Raw genomic sequence first — 21,836 nt, forward strand, 5'->3', positions numbered from 1 at the left:
CACGAGATGCCATACTTTGTGTGTGTGTGTGTATGTGTGTGTGTGTGTGTGTGTTTATATATATATTTCATATTTGTATGTGTTTATATGTATGAAAAATATCTATTCGTAAATGTAGTCTTACTCTTTTGTTTGAAAATTATATGAAGCGTACACAATGCGTGCATACTAAGAAAATATACACCAGTTAATCGTTTACCGTATGCATAATGATAGCCTTTTTAATAAAGTATTCTATTCTGCAGTAACTTTTTTTGGTAAATAACGTATCGTACACAGTTGATTTACTATCCTCTCGTATAATTCGCTTCACTTCGCGTAATTGCGTAACTTTGATAGGCATCCTAGAGCGAAATGTGAACATAATTTTCATTTCTTAGTTGTATAAACTGATATGCAGATCGGTACTGTGTTTGAAGACACTACATACCAGAGGGGTTTTTCTCAAAAAGGATGAAAATTGAAATTTGAGAGAGCGTTAAGAACAAGATTTTATATGTTCTCGTGTACATGCATGGCATGTATATCTTGTGAAAACTGTATTTATTATGTTTATTTATATGAAATAATATTTTCGATGTTTCTAATGTGTATATATAATAACCATTCAAGTACCCATGGTAATATATTTAGATTGAATATCTGCACTTTATTTTTGATTGCTTTGATATTCAAGTATAATATATTGTCAAATTGTATTTAATGTTTGATGTTGCGGATTAAAGATTTGTGTAGACAAGTAAAAAGTCTATACTCTAATTGGTTACGATAAAGGGATCTCGAAATATTTGGATCTGTAAAGATATAGTTTTGGTTATGTAAACGTCAAAACTAGATTTTCTCTTGTTTACATTGCATTTAGAAATATACGGAAACTATTTTGTAACTACATTTTCGATTTGACGTGCATGAATTTTGTTCAGAATAATGTTATTTGAGAATAAGATATTTTGTAGATGGCTTATAAAAGGCTTGCTTATAAAGTTTATTCAATCTAAGATCTGTAAGTGTTCATAAAAACTGATCGCGTTCTAATCTCAAAATATTTTTCGCTTCCATGTACTTTTTTTTCCCGTCATACTCAGATGTGTACATACTACATAGTGCGAATCTTTGATTTTGAAGAAAATTGGTACTAGTGTTTGTTTTAGATGAAATATAAGTGTAAACATTCGCAAGACCTGCGAAAATTTATTCATACAGAAACCTAGCTGTAAATACATTTTCGATTCAAGATTCCGCTGAAAATTAATTTAATTTCCATCATGTATATCAATTATACCAAATATATGTGTCATGCACGGATTGCACGAAAATCAACATTATTTGGGAATTGCTCACATTCTTGTTTTGTTTCCTGAATAGAGAAATATACCTTTTTCCATTATTCATAATATATTTGCTTGAAAACTTGAGTCAAAATTATCTTTCGATAATTTATAATCATAACCAATTATCAGGTCTCAGTCTGTATTTACTAATTTCCATTAATTTCCATTCATTGTTTTTGCTCATACACAGATTTGTACATAGTGTGAAGCTTTTATTCTTTGTTTAGAAGACATTTCATTTGTTCATTGTTTTAGAGAAAATTATGGTGTGAACATTTACAAAAGCTGCGAAAAATTTGTAGTTTTCATATGTGATATGTATGCTAAGAATACTTAACTCTACTCACGTAGGTTGTGCAGAATTAGAGGAGCAACGTTATGAATAAGGGCCTAGGAAAGTTTTTTTTACCGGGGGTGCTGATGTAGATTTTAAAAGCAAAAAAAGTTTCAATTTAAAATGGAGGGTATTTTGGTTTCCACTGAGAAAGTTGAAATCCTCCCCACCCCCAAAAAGGGGGATTTCACCACAAAATATAGGTCATTTGTTACATTTCGCCATGTTTTAATTTGGGATGCTTCAGCCCCTCCAACACACCTGCTTACCAGGGCCATGACTAAAATAACACATAATTAAGATCAATCAATATTTAGTGATGGTTTACTAATTAAACAGTTATATATGTGCAGGGACACGAACAATTCCCTGGTTTGTGTAAAAAAAGACTTAAACTTCCTTCAGGGAGTGGTCTGTCAATGTGAGCGGAATATTATATATTTATTATTAATACACATATATGTATGTATATTGAATATGTGAACGTTATTTTCGATTGCTTCGATATTCAAGTAATATATTGTCAGATTGTATGTAATGTTTGAGGTTGCGGATTAAAGAATTTGTAAACTAGTACATAGTCTTTACTCAAATTGGTTACGATAAAGGGATCTCGAAATATTCCAATCTGAAAAGGTATACTTTTATTTGTTGTTCTTTAAATATATATAGGATGAGGTAAAATAAGCATTCTAATTGCTTGCAAATTATATATTATATATATTGCAAACGAGTATACCATGCAAACGTCAAAACAAGATTTTCTCTCGCTTACATTGTATTTAGAAATATACGGAAACTATTTTGTAAATACATTCTTGATGTGACGTGCATGAATTTCGTGCAGAATAATATTATTTGAAAATGATAATATAACAGTAATAATAATATATTTGATTTTTAATGCGCCAAATCCACTCGGCAGAGTTTTGTATATTGCCAATAAAAGGATTGCTTATAAAGTTTATTCAAAATCTATCTTTGAATGATCATAAAACCTGAGCGCGTTCTAATCTCAAAATATTTTTTGCTTCCATTTTATTTTTTTCGTCATGCTCAGATGTGTACATACTAAATAGTGCGAATCTTTGATTTTGAAGAAAATTGATACTAGTGTCTTTTTTAGATGATATGAAAGTGTAAACATTCACAAGACCTGCGAAAATTTATTTATACAGGAACTTAGCTGTAAATACATACGATGGCGCTCTCGTAACAAGAACAGCAAATTATCCGTCTCTCCTGATTTTCACATTGTTTTGAGGTCTAAATTGCAGTTATATGCAGGATTACCAACCAAGGACAACTACATAACGTTCCTAATCTTATATTGGATAAGATGTCTTACGACCTAAGAAAATCTCAGAAGGGAAAGCATACAAAAACCACTGGATCTGTACCAACGAAAAGGCCAAACCCGTTCTCGCACAACATGTACAAAGCTCTACCGGATCAGCTTACCCCCAGCCAGAGACCTGGGGAGCCAAGCCAGGTAAGCAGCCCTGCCAACACATCCGTGATTACACCTGTTAACGGAACTAACACCTCTACGCCTGACCGCACATTCCAAGATCAAGACTTCGAACAATCTAAATTGGATTTATTCCTAACAAAGAAATTCGAAGCTATGCTTGAAAGGGCTGTTGATCGGCTTGCTAAGAAGATTGAAGCTGTTGAGTCACTTCTAGGGGATTCCCTGGAGTTCGAGCGACAAAGGGTCAATGACCTTCAGGTCAAACAAAATCATCTAGAGACCAGGATCAAGAACTTGGAAGAAGAAGTGGCAAAGAACGGAGCCGCTACTAACAAATCGGAACGATTCTCCAGGAGAAATAACATTCGTCTGGTTGGGATCGACGAGTATCAGCAACCAACATCTCTTCCCGCCGATAGCGCATCTTCATCCGATAGTTCATCAGCTTCTGAACCTCACCAGGAAGATTGTATCACGCTAGCCGAAGACAAACTACGATCTTTCTTTGGTATTACGTCGAAGGTTGAACGAGCTCATCGTGACGGTAGGAAAACCAACGGAAGACCTCGTCACATTCTTGTGAAGCTTTTGTCATATCGCGATAAAGTTGATGTAATGAAAAGAGCTCGCTCCGTTCTGAAAAACCAGAGTTTCTTCATCATCGATGACCTTACCAGCGCTGACCTCCAGGAAAAACGTAAATGGTCCAAACAGGTCCAGGCCCTTTACGCCCAAGGAACCAAATTGCGTTTTTATGCAGGAAAATGGCGACTCCGTGGAGGTGACCCTTTCAATTTCGAGTCTTCATCCGACGACACCTCTCGCATCACAACCATTGGTCACGCTGGAGTAGTGTTCTAATTTTCTCAACCCGCTGTATGAACCAAGGTCAGTTTCAATCTCCCTGTGACGGCAACGTTCCTTCTTCTTTTTTGCAAATATACATAAAGAGATTAACGTTTTCACCTTCGTTTTTTCCTTTTTTTTATCGCTATTCATTTCGATAATGAAATATCATCCTTCTCAAGTAATTAATTTTAGTCTCCGAATCATCTGAAGACCTGTGGTTTTGATTTTTCGTGGGATGTTTACAACTTGGTCACTGAGATCTCGGACTATTATCATGATTATACAATTATTATCAATAACTTCCTCGATCGTTCTTAAGACGGCATGATTGAATTTTATCTTTTCGCATGATTCATGTGTTTTCGCATTCATGATTTTCCTCCAGGTCAATTAAGCCTCAAGTACTTTTTTTTGCAACAATGATGTCGACTCCTTGAGAGAAAATTTGATGTTCATTTTTATTTTGATTCAACTATAATTATGTCGAGAAGAAATAACTCGATGTTCGTTATAATTTTGCTATGACAATATGCATCTCCTCGATCTGGATATCAATGTTATTATTCGTATAAATGGTAAAAAGGGGAAACTGCTTTTTTATACTTCACTCTCTATAACATCTAAGTGCTGTTAGTGGATATTTCAATTAAAGAAGGCCTACCATGTACTAAATCATTCTTATCTCGCCTATATACGATCTATTTAATTGGCACCCTTTCACCCATAGGCTCTACTTTTATATTTCCCAACATTGATCCGTTTTTTATGCATCTAGATACCTTATTCGTTTGCATGTTGTGTGTTCACCTAGCTTTAGGTTCAAGCCTGAGGCAAACCATAAATTTATAAATCGAAATCATAACTGAATCGCACAAAAATCTCGTTCATCAAAAGTAGATTATTAATATGATTCATGTATAAATCACTTACACGGATGTTTGTGTGAGTGTGCTTATAAGTCCTAGTATGCACCAATTCTAAACAATCTAGCTACACTACTTTAGTCTTATTAAGCAGTTAAGGGTGGATGCAGGATCTTACACACTCTGATTTACCGGCCATCAATCATTTGTATTCATTTAATGTAGAATCGTTATCCCACATGATGTTGGCATCTGTTTTTTGTTTGTTCTTTTTGTAATATGTGCAATATAATCACTTATATACACTGGTTTTATTGTTTTCCTTTCTCGTACGTTCATGATTTTCTTAAAATGAGTCGATTAGAAACCACATGCGCTTTAGCACCGTGTTTACAAAAGACATTGACACGATAGAGGCATTTACTTTATTGTATCATAATTTCTCACAACTTGAAAAGTCTCCCTACCAAATTTGAAAAATCACAATGTTGAAGCTTACAGGGTATGATTGTCTCTTTTTCATGTTCATCCAATCAAAGTGTCAACGAGATCCAATATATAAAAAGAGTTTACTTTCTGATTGATATCAATTGCCATCTATTTTGAACAGAATCACGCATCTCCTTTTCACGTTGGTCATCAGTATTTGATTTATGTTCTATTGGTACAGTTTTCCCCACTTCGAACATGCTGCTTTGTAATTTCTCTTCCCCGTAATAATATATCTGAATTGATCAGTAGCAAATAGCTATTTGCTATATACTACGTTTTATTTTCCTAAAATCATACTCAATTTCAGTAAAATCAAACTCATGGCTACGCGCCTCTTGTTACTTCTATCAAGACACCTATACTGTTTTATCGCCCAAGGTGTGCTTGACGTTAAGCTTGATGTTCATCCAATTTCAAGTTTTATCAGGAACAAAATTTTCAAATTTGTTATATAAGGTTAATACGACTAATTGAAGTACACTTCATTGCTAATTTGCTTACTACTCCTTGATACGGATAACACATTTTGCAGATGTCTCATTTTGTATTCATTACGCTCCAGCAAACTTGACAATATAGGCTACATCAGAAATTGAACTTTACTTAATTAAGCGTGCTTGGAGCGCGAAGCCTTATCATTGGCTTGCTAATGACCTCCTTTTCTCTTTTGTTTGGAAATGACTCATTAAAGGGTTAAATGCAGTGAATTGTTATTTTATTTGTCAATTCAATATCAGTGACGAAGGGAAACTCCCTGGTATATTTTGGACATATCGAATTTACCGCGTAGAGGCTCCCTGCATCGCGCCGGTTCCTTGGGGTGCAGTTCGGGTCGCGGTGGGGAGCTGTGAGGCTTTTGCCGGGGGTTGGTGGACCGGGACAGCACCGGAATCTCCAATTCTGGGTGGCGACATGTTTGCGTCTGTTCGTGTGGTGCAAATATTCGAATTTTCTGCTGTCCCGGTCCGCCGGCTTTCGGCGGGAGCCTTGGGGCTCTCCGCTGCGACTCTGGCTGCATTTTCAGAAGAATCGGTGCGTTAATGAGTTTCGCCAGCGTCCCTGCAGTGAATTTGAGAACTACCTAGCTCTCGCATCGTAAACACAATCTTTAATCATTGCAATGTTTTGGGTCTTTTTAATATTTTGCCTCTTGTTTTTTCCCTGAGAACCACTTACCACTGACGTATATTTACGCAATGATTTTTTGTATGTATATTCATATGATCGATCTTTCTTATTCTACATATCACACAGGCTTAAATCCAGCTTCCTGCTTTTTTTTTTTTAATTACTATTTTTTTTAAATTACTATTTAGCTCTCTCCATTTGATATGACCTCGTGTGTTATTTTTGATAGATTTCATCACGCTTCAGGAGAGACGGACACAGTATGATTATTTTTTTTTCTGTCCTTGCCTTAGTTTGCTTACTTACGTTCTTGTTGATATTTGTTGCTTGTTTGTTTACATTTGGCCTATTTTAAGTTATTCACTAAGGATCAGTCAAGTTTGCTTTGTTTTCATTTTTGTCCTGTTTTTCATCACCTTTATTTCCAACCCCCCCCCCCTCCAAACTTTGCACTGCACAAGGTCATTATATATCTTACACTAGTGTTCAATTCCCCTGCTTTATTTTTGTTCTTTCTTCTTTTACTCCTCTTTTATTGCCTTTTCACTGACACACATTTTTTTCTTCTCCTCTTCTACACATACTCGGGAACAGGCACATAGCACAGTGTATTGCTTCCTTTAGGTTTCGTTTAACCACCATCTCCCCTGCTAATGACGGATTTTTCTAGGTTTCCATTTAGCTCTCTAAATAACGATGACTTGTTGTCTCTCTCGGCGCAACATGGCGTTACTCGCACACTAGATAATCATGATAACTCCAACTATGATGCACATATACAGAATTTTATGGACAATAATACATCCGATCTTAATTACAATTTGGATGCAAATGATCACTTCGGACAGCTCACTACATCACATTATTTCACAGAACAACATTTCAAATCATACATTACATCAGATAACACTGGCGAAAGTTTTTTTCTTCTCCATTTCAATATCAGAAGTGCCAGTAAAAACTTTGATAAACTTAGACTATTTCTAGATAAAAACCGGTTTCCGAAATCTTCATTTATTGGTTTAACCGAAACATGGTTCTCTGATAATCCATGTTCCCTCTTCACACTCCCTGATTTTGATTTGATTGTTAACAATAGAACGCTAAGACCTGGGGGTGGTGTAGCTCTTTACATACCGCAACAATACGACCATACTCTTATAGCTAACATGACCATATCTAACGACGTTCTAGAAACCTTATTTGTTGAAGTCACAAACCCCAAAGGTAAAAACTTAGTACTTGGTGTTTTTTATAGACCCCCTCAATCTAATATAAATACTTTTTTAGAATCTCTTAATGAAATTTTATCAAATCCTGTTTTGAAAAATAAAGATTGCTTTTTTATGGGTGACTTTAATATTAACTTAGTACATTGTAATTCAAACAGCACCTCACATGAGTTTCTTGAAATGTTTCTTTCATATTCTTTTTTACCGCTTATCACTAAACCGACAAGAGTGACAGATAACTCGGCCACTTTAATTGATAACATTTTTAGTAATATAACTCAACAAATTCCCAAAGCCGGTATTATCCTTAGTGACATTACTGATCACTTTCCAATTTTTGCTAAATTATCTACAAATAAAATTATCATGAAAGAAGCATTCAATACTCCATTTCGAAAGATAACTGATGACAACATAAACAATCTAGTTAATAATTTAAATACAACAGACTGGTCAACTGTTTTTGAATCCACAGACGTTGATGACGCATATAACTTTTTCATTTCCAAATTAAACTCTTCTCTAGATACTCACGTTCCTTTTACCACTAACAGAAAATCAAATTATAAAAAGGTTCCACTCCACCCTTGGATTACTAAATCACTTTTGAGATCAATCAACCGAAAGAACAACCTTTACTATAAATACATAACTAAACAAAGTAACGAATCTCGCTTTAAATATACTTCATACAAAAACACACTCACTACTTTATTACGCATTGCAAAAAGAGAATATTATACCTCCCAACTCAATTTGTTCAAAAACGATATGAGGAACACATGGAAAATCATTAATGGAGCATTAAACAAAAACAAAAAAAGTACTTCTATAACAAAAATAAAAGTAAACAATACAACTACCGACGACAACATCTCAATAGCACAAGAATTTAATTCATATTTTTCAAACATTGGCAACAATCTGGCAAGCAAAGTCCCTCAAACTCATAAATCTTTCAACAGTTTTCTTGACAACCCAAATCCAAACTCTATATTTTTTAATCCTACGAACACAAGAGAAATTATTAATATTGTTAATAATCTACAGACCAAGAAGAGCCCAGGTTTCGATGGTATTCCTAACTTCCTACTTAAGAAAATTATGTTAACTATCGTCGATCCTCTGGTCCACATATTTAATGTTTCTATGAACACAGGGAAGGTACCTAACCTAATGAAAATAGCCAAAGTCATCCCCCTTTACAAAAAAGGTGATAATCAACTTGTTTCTAATTACCGTCCTATTTCATTGCTCACTTCGTTATCTAAAATTCTCGAAAAACTTATACATACTCGTACAATTACGTTCTTTAATAAATTCAATACTTTTTCGAACTCGCAATTTGGTTTCCGCGAAAATCATAGCACCTCGCATGCAATTTTGACTTTTATTAATAAAATTACTTCTTCCATAGATATAGGTTGTCATACTGTTGGTATTTTCCTGGACTTCTCCAAGGCCTTCGATACCATTAACCACGATATACTTCTTCATAAACTTTCTTTTTATGGTATCAGGGGGAAGGCCTTGGAGTGGTTCAAGAGCTACCTAACAGACAGGTCTCAATTTGTGTCAGTCAACAACGTTGTTTCTTCTACTCTTCCTATTACATGTGGAGTACCACAGGGTAGTTTACTTGGTCCTCTTCTTTTTATTACATATATTAATGACATTAAAAAAAGTTCAAATTTACTAACATTTGTATTGTTTGCTGACGATTCGAACATTTTCTTTTCTCATGATAACGTAAACCAACTTGTAAGAATTGTAAACTCAGAACTTATACATGTCACTGACTGGATTAAGGCGAATAAACTATCACTTAACTTACAAAAGACGAATTTTATGCTTTTTAGTAACAGAATAAATACAATACCTGATAACATAATTTTTGATAATACTGTTCTTGAAAATGTTTCAGAGACAAGATTTTTGGGGGTTACTATTGATAATAAGCTATCATGGAAACCACACATCAATAATATATGCAAAACAATTTCAAGAAACATCGGAATTATCAACAAACTCAAATATTTTCTCCCATCTCACACTTTACTTACACTGTATCATACATTAATATTACCATACATTAATTATGGCATTTTGGCATGGGGTTGTGCGATCCAAGCACAATTACAAAGAATACTGTTGCTGCAGAAGAAGGCTCTTAGAATAATTTTTCAAACCCAATTCAGATCACACACAGATATACTATTCTTCCAAAATAATATTCTTAAAGTGAGTGATTTATATCTTTTCCAACTCGCCCAATTTATGTATAAACTAAACAAAGATGATATCCCAACAATTTTTTCAAATATGTTCTGTAAAAACTCCTCTATACACGATTACCCAACGAGACAACGTAATTGTTATCACCTACCCCCTACCCGTACTATATTAGCGAAAAACTCTTTTACCTTTTTTGGACCTGTGTATTGGAATTCCCTGCCCAACGACTTTAAAGAATCTACAAACCTTAATATTTTTAAACGCAAACTTAAAAAGATGCTCATTTGTCAATACTCCACACCAACAAGTCAAGCTAACACATAACCTAAACTAAAACTACATAATGACTTAACCTTTAACTGCCAATAAATTTGTCAAACTTTACTTATAAAAAAAAACGACACTACAACACGATACAATACATTACGACCTGTGCACCTGCCATGTTCCTCCTTTCATTTGCACTTTTTATTTGCACCTCCCTTATCTCCCTCTTTCTTTCCTTTGCCACTTTTCCCTCCCTATTATGATTTTGTAAGTACTTTTTTTGTGTGTGTTACCACTGTAATTATTATTATTTGAATTACTTTCTCTTATTTTTGTTGTCGCTTATTCGTTTTATTTTGATATTTGTGGATTACTTGTTTTAAGTTTGTCTTCTGTGTCCGTCTCGATTTTTGTATAGAGTTGTATATATAGTTTGTTTATAATTAGTATTGAAACTAAGTTTAGGGGCTTGCCTTCTCTACAAGCTTTTGCTTTTCTTGGCAAGTCCCTCCGTTCATTTCTTGTTTCTTTTTATTGATAATATTACTGCAACAAATTGTAGTTTTGTTTAATTTATATTCAACATTTGTTACGAAATTTCATTGATTTGTCTGTATTATCGATTATATTGAATATGTATTGTTACTTTGATTATATTTTGAAAAAATTGTTGAACGGAAATAAAATCTAAATCTAAATCTAAATCTACATTTTCGAATCAAGATTTCGCTGAAAATTCATTTAATTTCCATCATGTATATCAAATACATCAAATAGATGTGTAATGCACGGATTGCACTAAAATTAAAATTGTTTGAGAATTGCTTACTATCTTGCTATGTTTACTAAATTGAGAAAAGTATCTTTTTCAGTTATTAATAATAAATATAAGTTGCTTGAAAATCTTATTCAATATCATCTTTCAATAATTATTCATCTTAAGCAATCATCAGGTTCCAGTCTGTATTTGCTCATTTCCATTAATTTTTTTTTCATACGCAGATTTGTACATAGTGTGAAGCTTTCATTCTTTATTTAGAAGACATTTTATTTCCTCATCATTTTAGTCGAAAATAAGGTGTGAACATTTGCAAAAGCAGAGAAAAATTACTTAACACCTATCTAGTAGGGTGTGTAAAGTAGATGAATACTTTATCCTTTACTAACGGACAACAATCTAGTACTGTTACATACATAACTAGTTATTAACATTAATTAATAATTAGTGATGATTTATTCATTAAACAGTTATGTCTGTGCAGGGACATGAAAATTTCCCTGGGTGTGTTGTGTAAAAAAAGGACTTAAACTTCCTCGGTAGGGAGTGGTCTGTCACCGTGAGCGGAATGTCATATGGTTTATATATTTACCGATACTTTATATTTTCTGCTATTTTCACATACAGTTTTCCATAATTTTAGTGGAAGCTGTTCTGAAAAGGTGATTTATTACAACTATCTTATCAGTCTAACAGAAGCCATGATTGCCTTGCATATGACGAGCTTGGTTCCCAAAGGGGCTAAATTCTCTTTTGACCAAAATTGATTTTTTTTATACAAATATATATTTATTTTAGGTTATACTTTGTAATTCCGAAGGTTCTTTATTCCGAAGGTTCGTAATTCCGAAACACGTAAATTGCCTATATATCGATGTCCGTTAATCCGAAAACGCAAAAGGGTTTGTTAATCCGAACATTTGTGGCGTTATTCCGAAGGTTCCTTATTCCGAAGGTTCGATAATCCGGAAACGAAATAAGGTTTGTTGTTCCGAAGGTCCGTTAATCCGAAAACGAAATAAGGTTCGTTGTTCCAAAGGTTCGTTAGTCCGAAAACGAAATAAGGTTAGTTAATCATTTCATTTTCGGATTAACGAACCTTCGGAACTACGAACCTCACTTCGTTTTCGGACTAACGAACCTTCGGAACAACGAACCTTATTTCGTTTTCGGACTAACGAGCCTTCAGAATTACGAACCTTTGGAAATACGAACCCTCGGAATAACGAAGCTTCGGAATTACGAATGTATGCGGTATTTTAGACATGGGAATCAAATGCAACATATCGCATTTGAATTTTTTTTTAAAGGTTGGTACAAATTGATTGCAAATTTGAGTTTTGTTCCGAAAGGAGCTAAATCCAAAACAGTTTGTTCCAAAGTGAGCAACATTCAGTATACGCTTTTTCCCTATTTTGCATAAAGTTATGCATTCACTTTTTAGGTACATATTGTGGCTATATGTTCACACCTCTAGTGCAAATTGTGATGGAAATTACAGAATTTTACAATTTTTATGAATATTTTTGAACTTAGCTCCTTTTTGGATTAGATATCGAAAATTCACCGTCCTTAGAGAAGATGACAAAATATATTTTTTCTTTCTTTTTGTAATTTTCAGTAAATAAACATCAGAAAAGCTGTGAAATGTACTCTGTTATCCATATTTATGTGTTTGATGTTCAATTTCAATAACAAACATGTTCAAATTAGAAAAAAAATGTAATTTTACTAAGGTTTTGTTCCAAAAGGAGCTAAATCCATGAATAATAATATTTAAAAAAATATATTGAAAATGATAATGAATGCTAGATTTAAAAAAACATGATTTAATTAATCTAAGATGATAGTGCCATCAAATAAAAACAGCTGTGGCTAAGGGAAAGTGATGAATTAAAAACCTTGATTTAAAGAAAAATACCAAAAGTGGATGTAGCCCATTTGGAACAAATTTCTTCATATGTCTCTAATATTAGTTTATGTTATCATGATTGTCATTGTATATATTGTAGAAAAGATTATGTACACAGAAACGAAATTTATAATTCCTTTCTTTAATATCAGTGTCGCGTACTATTGTTTACTTATTATCATCAATGAAAAAATATTTTTTCTCTCTCGCTCTTTATCTTGTAAGTGGTACACGGGGCGTATCATACTTTCTACAATAATTCTTATTGAATGTATAACCATTGATTTCACTTGCATGTTTTACTCGGTCATTTGTTGGTACTTTTACAAGGAAAGGTGAATGTAATATCTACAGATATGTCTACAGATAATAGTTTGCAAATAAAGTGAGGTGATGGTCTAATATTACTTGAGTGGTGCATATGTTCTTATTTGAATGAGAGAATCATATATATACATTATATTTATATGTTACAGTGAACTAGTGAACCCCACCACAAAATGCACTCCTGCATGCTGAATGCAGACATCAACACTACAATATTTGGCGAGCCCAGAGAAACAAACGTTATTACATGGAATATTTATATTACCTGACTTCACAATTAAATATCTAAAACATAACAAAATTGGAACATTTTCATACTTGTTGATTTTGAGGCAGGGCTCAACAATATACCGTGTGAGTAAAAACACAACTTCACACCTCACAAATCCCCAGTTTAATAAAAAGTATGTCATGAACGAATAAACATTTTTGTGTCTGGAAAGAGTATCTTCTCCCAAATAATTTGATACCATATACATGTGGTACTTCTTCACGTTTGGATAATCAGTAGGTATTCTTTGCAGTGATGTAAATTCTTATTTGCGCCAAAGTAAGGCATGACTGCAATGATTGAACCCCAGATGCCAATGATGTCATAATCTTACATGAGTTCGTAAACATAATTGCACATACCTTTTCAATAAAATTTAACTCAAGAATAATTGATACTAAAAGGTGTTTATTAAACAACTCTAATGCAAATTACAGAAAAAGATAATTTGAAATGGATCTTAATGCAACCCTTGTAGGATTATGACATCATTGACATTTTGATTTTGAAACTCCTAGAAAAGCATTTCAAAAATTGGCCTAGAAAATTGAATTCATTTTAAAAAGCGGTGAGTTCGTTTGATTTTTTTTCAAAAGGGTGTTCACTACACTTTTAGCAATTGTGATAAAACGTATGTCTTCTAATTGACTTTTTAACATTGCAGTGTTTACAAATGTAAAAAAAAAATCAAATAATAACCAACCATGTGAATATAATTTCAAATTTGGCAAAAAAAAAGAATCTATGGGTCTCCTTTTTTTAATTCTTAAATTTTCATTTTATTGATCTAACCCCCTTTTTAGAATTAAAATATTGAGACTCATGGGAATGTTATGTCTACTGTAATAATTTTTTATTTATAAATGTCGGAACTCGATGTCAGATTGTCAGAAGTGATTCCATACAAGCAATAAGAAACGCACACGCTCACCCTTATACACACACACACACACACGCACACACACACCCTCACATGCACGCAAGCAAAGAAGGGGTTAGATCCACTATATTTCCAGTTGGTGTTTATCAGTATGGGGAGGGACAGTGCAGAATTTGAGACCTCGTGATAGTTGGATAGAATTATAATTGTGGTTGCTGGTGGATTAGCTGTACATGTATATGGTATTGGGGGGGGGAGGGGGTGGAAGTGGGAGTGGTCATTGGTGCGTTTTTCTCTCGTCTGCAGTGCAAACACAGACTCATATTTGACACTTTAACCAATTATACCATTCTAAAGACAAGACTAGACTTGATAGCCACAGTATATAGTGAATCCAGTCTCCCTATTTCAGAATCTGTATTATGCACTTGTTAACGAATTGCGAAATCCAAGGGTCTGTTCATGCAGACTACGTTTTCTAGTTGAAGTCGTTGTGTTATATGATGTAGGGTTTAGTTAATTGGGTGCTGGTGGTGTCGCAGTGTTACATGATATTTGTGTGTTGATATCTCGATGGAGTTCATTTGTCTTTAAAGGGGAATCCAACCGAAATAAAAACATGTTTTAGAGGAAAAATAAAATTCAGACAAGTTGATAGGTGAAAGTTTGAAAAATATCGGACGAATAATAAGAAAGAAAGAAAAATGTATTGGTAATCATTATACCTATGGAGACTTCAAATTGGCCACATAGTGACGTCATAATGATGTAAGGGAAGGACTACTCTCCCATGTACTCCAATACATAACATGGCTAAAATGTCATTTTTCAAGTTTTACTTCAAATTATATTTTCTTTCATGAGGACATAAAACAATATACTACCTGGGTTATATATAGATGACAGCCAAAGGGGAAAGGAAACTTAGGAGAAAAACCACAAACCCCTGATAATTAAGTATATGGCCTATGGGAAAGTTGTCCTTGCCCATTGTCTTATTTTGCTTACCCAGTTGCCAATTTAAAATCTTCATAGTTTTAGGCATCTCAATATTTTAAAGCAGCCGTAACTTTCTTATTGCTTGTCTGATTTGTTTCAAGCTTTCACCATTCTGTTTTATTTTTTTATCCTTTCCAACAAAACACTTTATGACAAAGTCTGGATTCCTCTTTAATGCGTGTAAAGTGTGCTTATACGTCTCCAAGGTTTCGCCTGTGTGGTGCAGATGATGTCATATTTTATAGTGTGATTTTCGTAAAGTTCTCTTTTCACTGATTCAATTTTGGGTTCAAGTGACTCTATTCTTTGTTGATCACTGCTTATGGCGATGTTTCGTAGTTGGCGAGGTGCCTCTAAAAGTGTGCAATGCTATTGCCCAGTGTTAGGGCCAAGAAAACATTTCTTTTGTGCAACGAGAGTCCTTCAGGTACATTATTCGTATTCTATTCTTTAGGGGTACTTCTTATGGAGCTGATATATTTGAATAATTTGCCATTATTAGTCCTTTCAATCCTAGATGTGAGTCGAAGTTGGAGGTGACGACATCGTCGGAAGAGGGCGTTGTTAATAGGCTCGTCATGTTCGTTTCCAGTCTGTTTCGATGGCAGGTATCAAGACTGGTGTAGTGAGCCAAAACTTTATGGGGGGGGGGGCAGATATGGCGTATCAACAGAATTAAAAAGAAAGTTGCGAGCGAGGGAAGAAAGTGAGCAAAATTGCATTTTTTTCATTAAAAATCTAATTTTGTGATAGATTTTTACAAAATATTCAGAAAATAATCACTATTCTCTCTCTTTCCTTCCTTTTCCATTTCTCCTTTTTCTTGGTCGTGTATTAAAATCATTGTTGTTAGCATGATTATTTTCATTGTTACTATCATCATTTTATTATTACTGTTATGATTATTATTATCGTATTATTTTTGTCGGGGGCAAGCGCCCCCAAAGCCCCCCTCCCCACCCTGTACGTCACTGGGTACTGGGTAAGGAAACGGGAAAGCAGTCTGTACTACCACGGATCCACAAAAGCGAGTTAAGAAACATGCTCTTCAGGACATGAAAATGAAAGGGGGCCCTCAACGTACCGTGTGCAGTGACTCGTTGTTTGATGAAATCGACACGTGAAAGAAATGATAATGAGATAGGGGTAGCTCTTCCAGGTAATGTTTCTTTTTATTCCGGCAAGCTTTCCGCCATATTTATGGCCTTCATCAGGCCTATAAAACAAAGTGATAACTTCTGTAATGTATTTATTTTGACCATCATTATCATTATGAGCAACAGGATCTATATCAATCATCAAAGTCATGGTTATCAGTTATCAGTATAATTTATAATAAATTTCAAATAACGATTTCACTTATATCAGATAGCTCCCCCCGAAATTTTATAAGCATTTAAGAAGGGGAAGGTACTGGCTGCTAGGAATGTTTCGTCGCCAAAGGGGGATTTAGGAGTTCGGATTTCAGAGCCATTAATAATATAGAGTTCCTTCGTTTTAATGGGTCCATGGTTCGGGCAACCCGGTTTCAATAGGTTACCAACATAGTTCAATTTCTTTTGAATTGGGCTTGCCTAACAGAAACCGGGTTGGCCGTACCCTCACTATTCATAGATTTTTGGCTCTGTACCAAGTCCATGGGGGTTATCTGTGAGGAGGCATTATAAAAATACAATATAAAATACTAACAATATTAATCTCATTATCACCATCGTCACCCATCGGTCATCACTATCATGACCATCGTCATCATTAAAATCTTAATAATCGGGAGTATGAACATCATATTATGATCAATTTTATTATTATCTTCATTATTATGTCAATGAGCAAATCATTATAATCATAATCGTAATCGGCGTCATCATTAAAACCTTGGGTTTCACTTATCAATTTAGTCTATAATTACTTTTTAATAGTGATTTGCGTTGTAGCAAGGAATACAAGAAACAATGGCCTATTCATATTTGTAAAACTTATTTAGAACAACCTTAGCATTCAACTTGGGGAATTTTACTAGGAGGGTTTCGTCGCCAGGGGGCGGTGTAGGAGTTAGAATTACATAGTCCGTGGGAGGTAATCTATCATGGGGAGGCAGTGATATAATAATACTGTATAGAAATGAAGACTAACAATACTTCGTCGATCATTACTAACATGTTATGATCAACATCATTATAATCCTCGCGATATGTATGGGCGGGTATCGGTTATCAATCTAATGTACAATTACTTAATTTGTGTAGAACCGTCGCGTCGCAGTCACTTTGTAATTATTAGGGCATTTTAGCAACCACTTCGCAGACGCTTTTTCTAACGCAGAAAATCTTTTTTTTTTTCAAAAACCATTGATAACAAGGCAGCCTTTGTCGGAAATCGGTGAATTAAAACAGCAGTGTCATCCTGGACTCGGGATAAAAGATATATTGCGATTTTTTGTTCTGTTTGAATCGTAAGACGATGTACCTGTCCCGGTCTACCAACTTTCGACAATGACAATCACGAAAATTATTTTCAATGTTCTATTAATCATTATTATTATAATAGACCGGTTCTGGTTTTGTAGCTTGGTCGGGGAAGGGAAACCTTGTTACGGCACATTTTGGTAATTTACCAAAATACCAAAATGAGCAATTTACCAATATGTGCCATGTCTTGAGTAAGTCTTCTATTCTGCCGTGAGGTTCAATGTCATTTCGATCAATAGTCATTTCGTCCAATAGCCAGTTAGTCTAAGAGCCACTTCGTCCAAAAAGAACTTCGTCGGAGAGCCACTTCCTCCAAAGCCACCTTGTCAAAGAGCAATTGTGTACAATAGCTACTTCGTCTCAACTCAATGTCACTTCGTTTAATAGACACTTCATCCAATAGCCATTTCGTCTAACATCATTGCAATTTGGTCCAATTGCCATTTCGGTCCAATACTCACTTGGTCCAATTGCCATTTTGGTCAAACACCCACTTGGTCCAATCGACAATTGTTCCAATACCCACTTGGTCGAATTCCCACTACTGGCGACAGGCACGTGAATGGGTCCCTCCATGAGAAAGGGTCAAATAAAAACAAACACAACACATTATAGGATATAAACACATTATAGGATGAAAAACTATAATTTAGACACAGAATAGCGATTCAGTAGTCTGGTAGTGTGATTTTGATCACCGTCTCTGCGAAGCATTTACCTTAAACGCAGTTTTCCCAAATTTTTAAGTGCTTAAAAGCACTCTTGGTGGTGCAATTTAGTTTCCTCATGAACATAAAGTTATGTGAAATTTGTCCATTAAGTAATATGAAACAAAATATCATGCTTTTGCGAATAATACACTTCGAGGCATAACTCAATTTTTAATTGATTCAAGGTACTTAATTTTCTTTAACCTAATTTTTAAGAACAAGTACAAAACAAAACAAAAATACGTGTATATCTTTAATTTCTCCCCCTCCCTTTCCCCCTTTATTTTCATTTATTTCTTGTTATCTAGTGAATGCATTCATGGACTTTCCATTATTTGTTTCACCCCATTTGATTTTGTAACCATGGTAACTAGGGGTGTATTTTATGACTTTGATATTGAAATTACGACCGATGAAATTCGGCAGAGTAATATTAATTAAATATTCAATATTTTTTAGGAGTTGTGTTTTTTGAGGTCTAGTTTTTTTCGGGGGGGGGGGGGGAGGGGGGGGGGGGTGATCGAGGCCTTTTAAAAAGTATTTGTGTCTTGTTCTCTATCACCTGCCTTTTCTCCCCCGCTCTTGCACAAGGCGTGAGTTGATTTTGACAAGGAATAAATAGTATTCATGTGTTTGCAATCCATGGAATTGTAACCTTTTTGTTCTTGCTTGGTGTTTTTTTTTTGTTGTTGTTGTTGCTTTTGAAACAAATGGCAAGCGAGAAACAATTTAATGAAAACAAACTTTCAATTTTGAAGTCTGAAGAGAAAACTAATGCATATCTGACATTGGAAACGTCAATAGTTTTCGCAAAAAGGTTGAATGTTTGCAAGGGTGTAACTGGCAAATGGACGAAGTGGAAATCGAATAAAGTGATATAGGACCAAACTGCGTCAGACGACAAGGTCATTTGGCGTAGTTAACATTAACCGACCAAGTGAGTATTAGACCAGTTAGATATCTTAGACCATTTGCTGCTGGTCAGAAAAAAAAAATCGTAAACCAAATGGGTTTAGCCGATGTGGAGTTAGAAATTAGAGACCAACTGATAAGATCTCCTCTTGGTATTGAGGAATGACCCTAAAAGTTACCAAAATATGTCGTTTCTGTCATGCACATTTTGGCAACTGTTACGGCACATTTTGGTAATTTACTAAATTGTGCCACAACGGGTTACTATAAAACAAATTATTATAATTATTATTATTTTGTTTGGCGTCACCCTTGCCTGGGAGGCGAAAAGCGAACTGAATCACTATGACCCGCAGGTCTCTCCTCCCGATATAACTGATATGGGGGGGGGGGGGGAGTGTAGGTTGACCACTATACCGGGCTCTCCCCCTACTCTTATACAAATAGTGCAGTGGGTACTTAACGTGCAAAGGTGGTGGCTCTCCTCTACAAGGGGCCTCCATTTAACGTCCTATCCGAGGAACGGAGTGTTTTCCATTGTAACATAGCCTGCATCTATGAAACATGGGAGAGCACGCAACGCACTGGCTTCAGTCATCCGCCCGGGGTGGACTCGAACCCACAATCTTTGCCATCTTTGGTTCTACGGGCATATAAAGGGATATAAAGTACAAAAATATGACTCCGTATTCATATTTTGATATATTTACAAATTACTTAGAAAAGGACATAAAAATACGTGTATGAGATTCACAGACTACAAAAGTAAAACGGCAGTATATATATATATATATATATATATATATGCAGCAATGGAGATACACACCTGAAAGTTGACCCTGAGTCAACCGACTTGAAGTCAATTTACTCAGAGTCATGTTTAGGGGGGCGTTTCATCAACATTTTTGTCCGACAAGTTGTCAAATCTGACAACTTTTCTGGATTTTGATTGGCTGAGAAGCACTGTTACTATGGTAACTGTCGGATAAAATGGGACTTGTCGGATAAAACGTCTGACAAGTCCTTTCATGAAACGCTCCCCAGGACTTAGAATTTTTTCGAGCTCAGAGAGTGTACTGCGGGCGGCAACGGAGTGCTTTATCACGATTGCAGTTTCTTTCACTTGATTTTTCTAACATGTTGTCTGTTTTCTTGATAACTATTCAACTGGTTTGAGTTATTGCTTGGTTATTCATCTCTATTTGCGTTTCCTGTATTAATTATAATGCCTTAATAACAAAATAATGAGTCTAGATTTGTCATTTTAATGTTCCACGCCGAGCGATCAATGTGGGGTTGTGGTCGCTTATTAGAACAGCCACTATACGTACGTGCATATACCTACTGCGTACTCTGCGGAGCGAGAGCCGATTTTGAGTAATTGTGTAGTCTTATTTCAGGAATAAATAAATAAGTAAAATAATAATTATAACAATGCTCTAAGATTGTTTGGTTTTGTTTTTGTTGTTCAAACTGTGGTGTGATATTATGGTTCGACGCTTATTTTCCAAGATTCGTCAATTTTGACATCCAATAAAGTGTACTGACAGTGGCGTAGGCCTACTTCTGGTAGGGTTTGTGTCTTTGTGGGGCGCGCTGCTGTTCCCCCAACCCCCCCCCCCCCACACACACATACTCAATGATGGCACACACACAGATGTATACACAAACACATACACACCCAGACACAAACACATACACACAGACAGACACACAGGCACATATGCACACACACAAGCTTTAAGTTTACGTTTTGGAGAAAATATGGGGTAACTGCAGCCCTGGAAACCCTACTAATCTAGGCCTCAGTACACTTAATTGGATGTAATCCAAATTGAATTGAATGAACAAATATTTTGGTCATTAATCTTGGAACCATATTATTCAACTACAAAAAAAAAATCAAAATTTTACTCTTTTTTTTCTTAGTTATTTATTCGTTCCTGGAATAAGACTACACTATTTCACAAAATCAGCTCTCGCTCCGCAGAACACACAGCAGGTCTATGAATGTACGTAGTGGCTGTTCTAATAAGCGATCACACCCCAACTGTGTTTCCCATCGTGAAAGCACTCCATTGCCGCCCGTAGTACACTCTCCGAGCTCAAAAAAATGTCTAAGTTCTGAACATGATCCTGAGTCAATTGACTTCAAGTCGGTTGACTCAGGGTCGACTTTCAGGTGACTGTGTATCTCCATTGCTGCATATATATATATATATATATATATATATATATTAACTCCTCAAAAAAAAGTTTGGAAATCTGACTTTGATCGAAAATCCCTCCTTGGTTTTAGTAAATATAAATGTGTAATTAATTTTAATGAATAAAGCATTTAATTCTCTTTAAAGTGATACCCTACTGGATATGA

General features: G+C 35.0%; 1 protein-coding gene across 1 annotated transcript; it reads left to right on the forward strand.

Moving 5' to 3' along the window:
* The first annotated feature begins 1,248 nt into the window (after positions 1-1,248).
* Positions 1,249-11,965, forward strand: LOC129278366 (uncharacterized). Its single transcript, XM_064113931.1, has one exon. It carries the CDS (start codon positions 3,005-3,007, stop codon positions 3,998-4,000), a length of 996 nt encoding a protein of 331 aa, XP_063970001.1. The 5' UTR covers positions 1,249-3,004; the 3' UTR covers positions 4,001-11,965.
* Positions 11,966-21,836: the final 9,871 nt, after the last annotated feature.

This window comes from Lytechinus pictus, chromosome 19 (assembly GCF_037042905.1).
Source record: "Lytechinus pictus isolate F3 Inbred chromosome 19, Lp3.0, whole genome shotgun sequence".
NCBI lineage: Eukaryota > Metazoa > Echinodermata > Echinoidea > Temnopleuroida > Toxopneustidae > Lytechinus > Lytechinus pictus.

Coding starts and splice junctions, on each gene's coding strand:
- LOC129278366 (XM_064113931.1), top strand. CDS start 3,005: ATGTCTTACGACCTAAGAAAATCTCAGAAGGGAAAGCATACAAAAACC.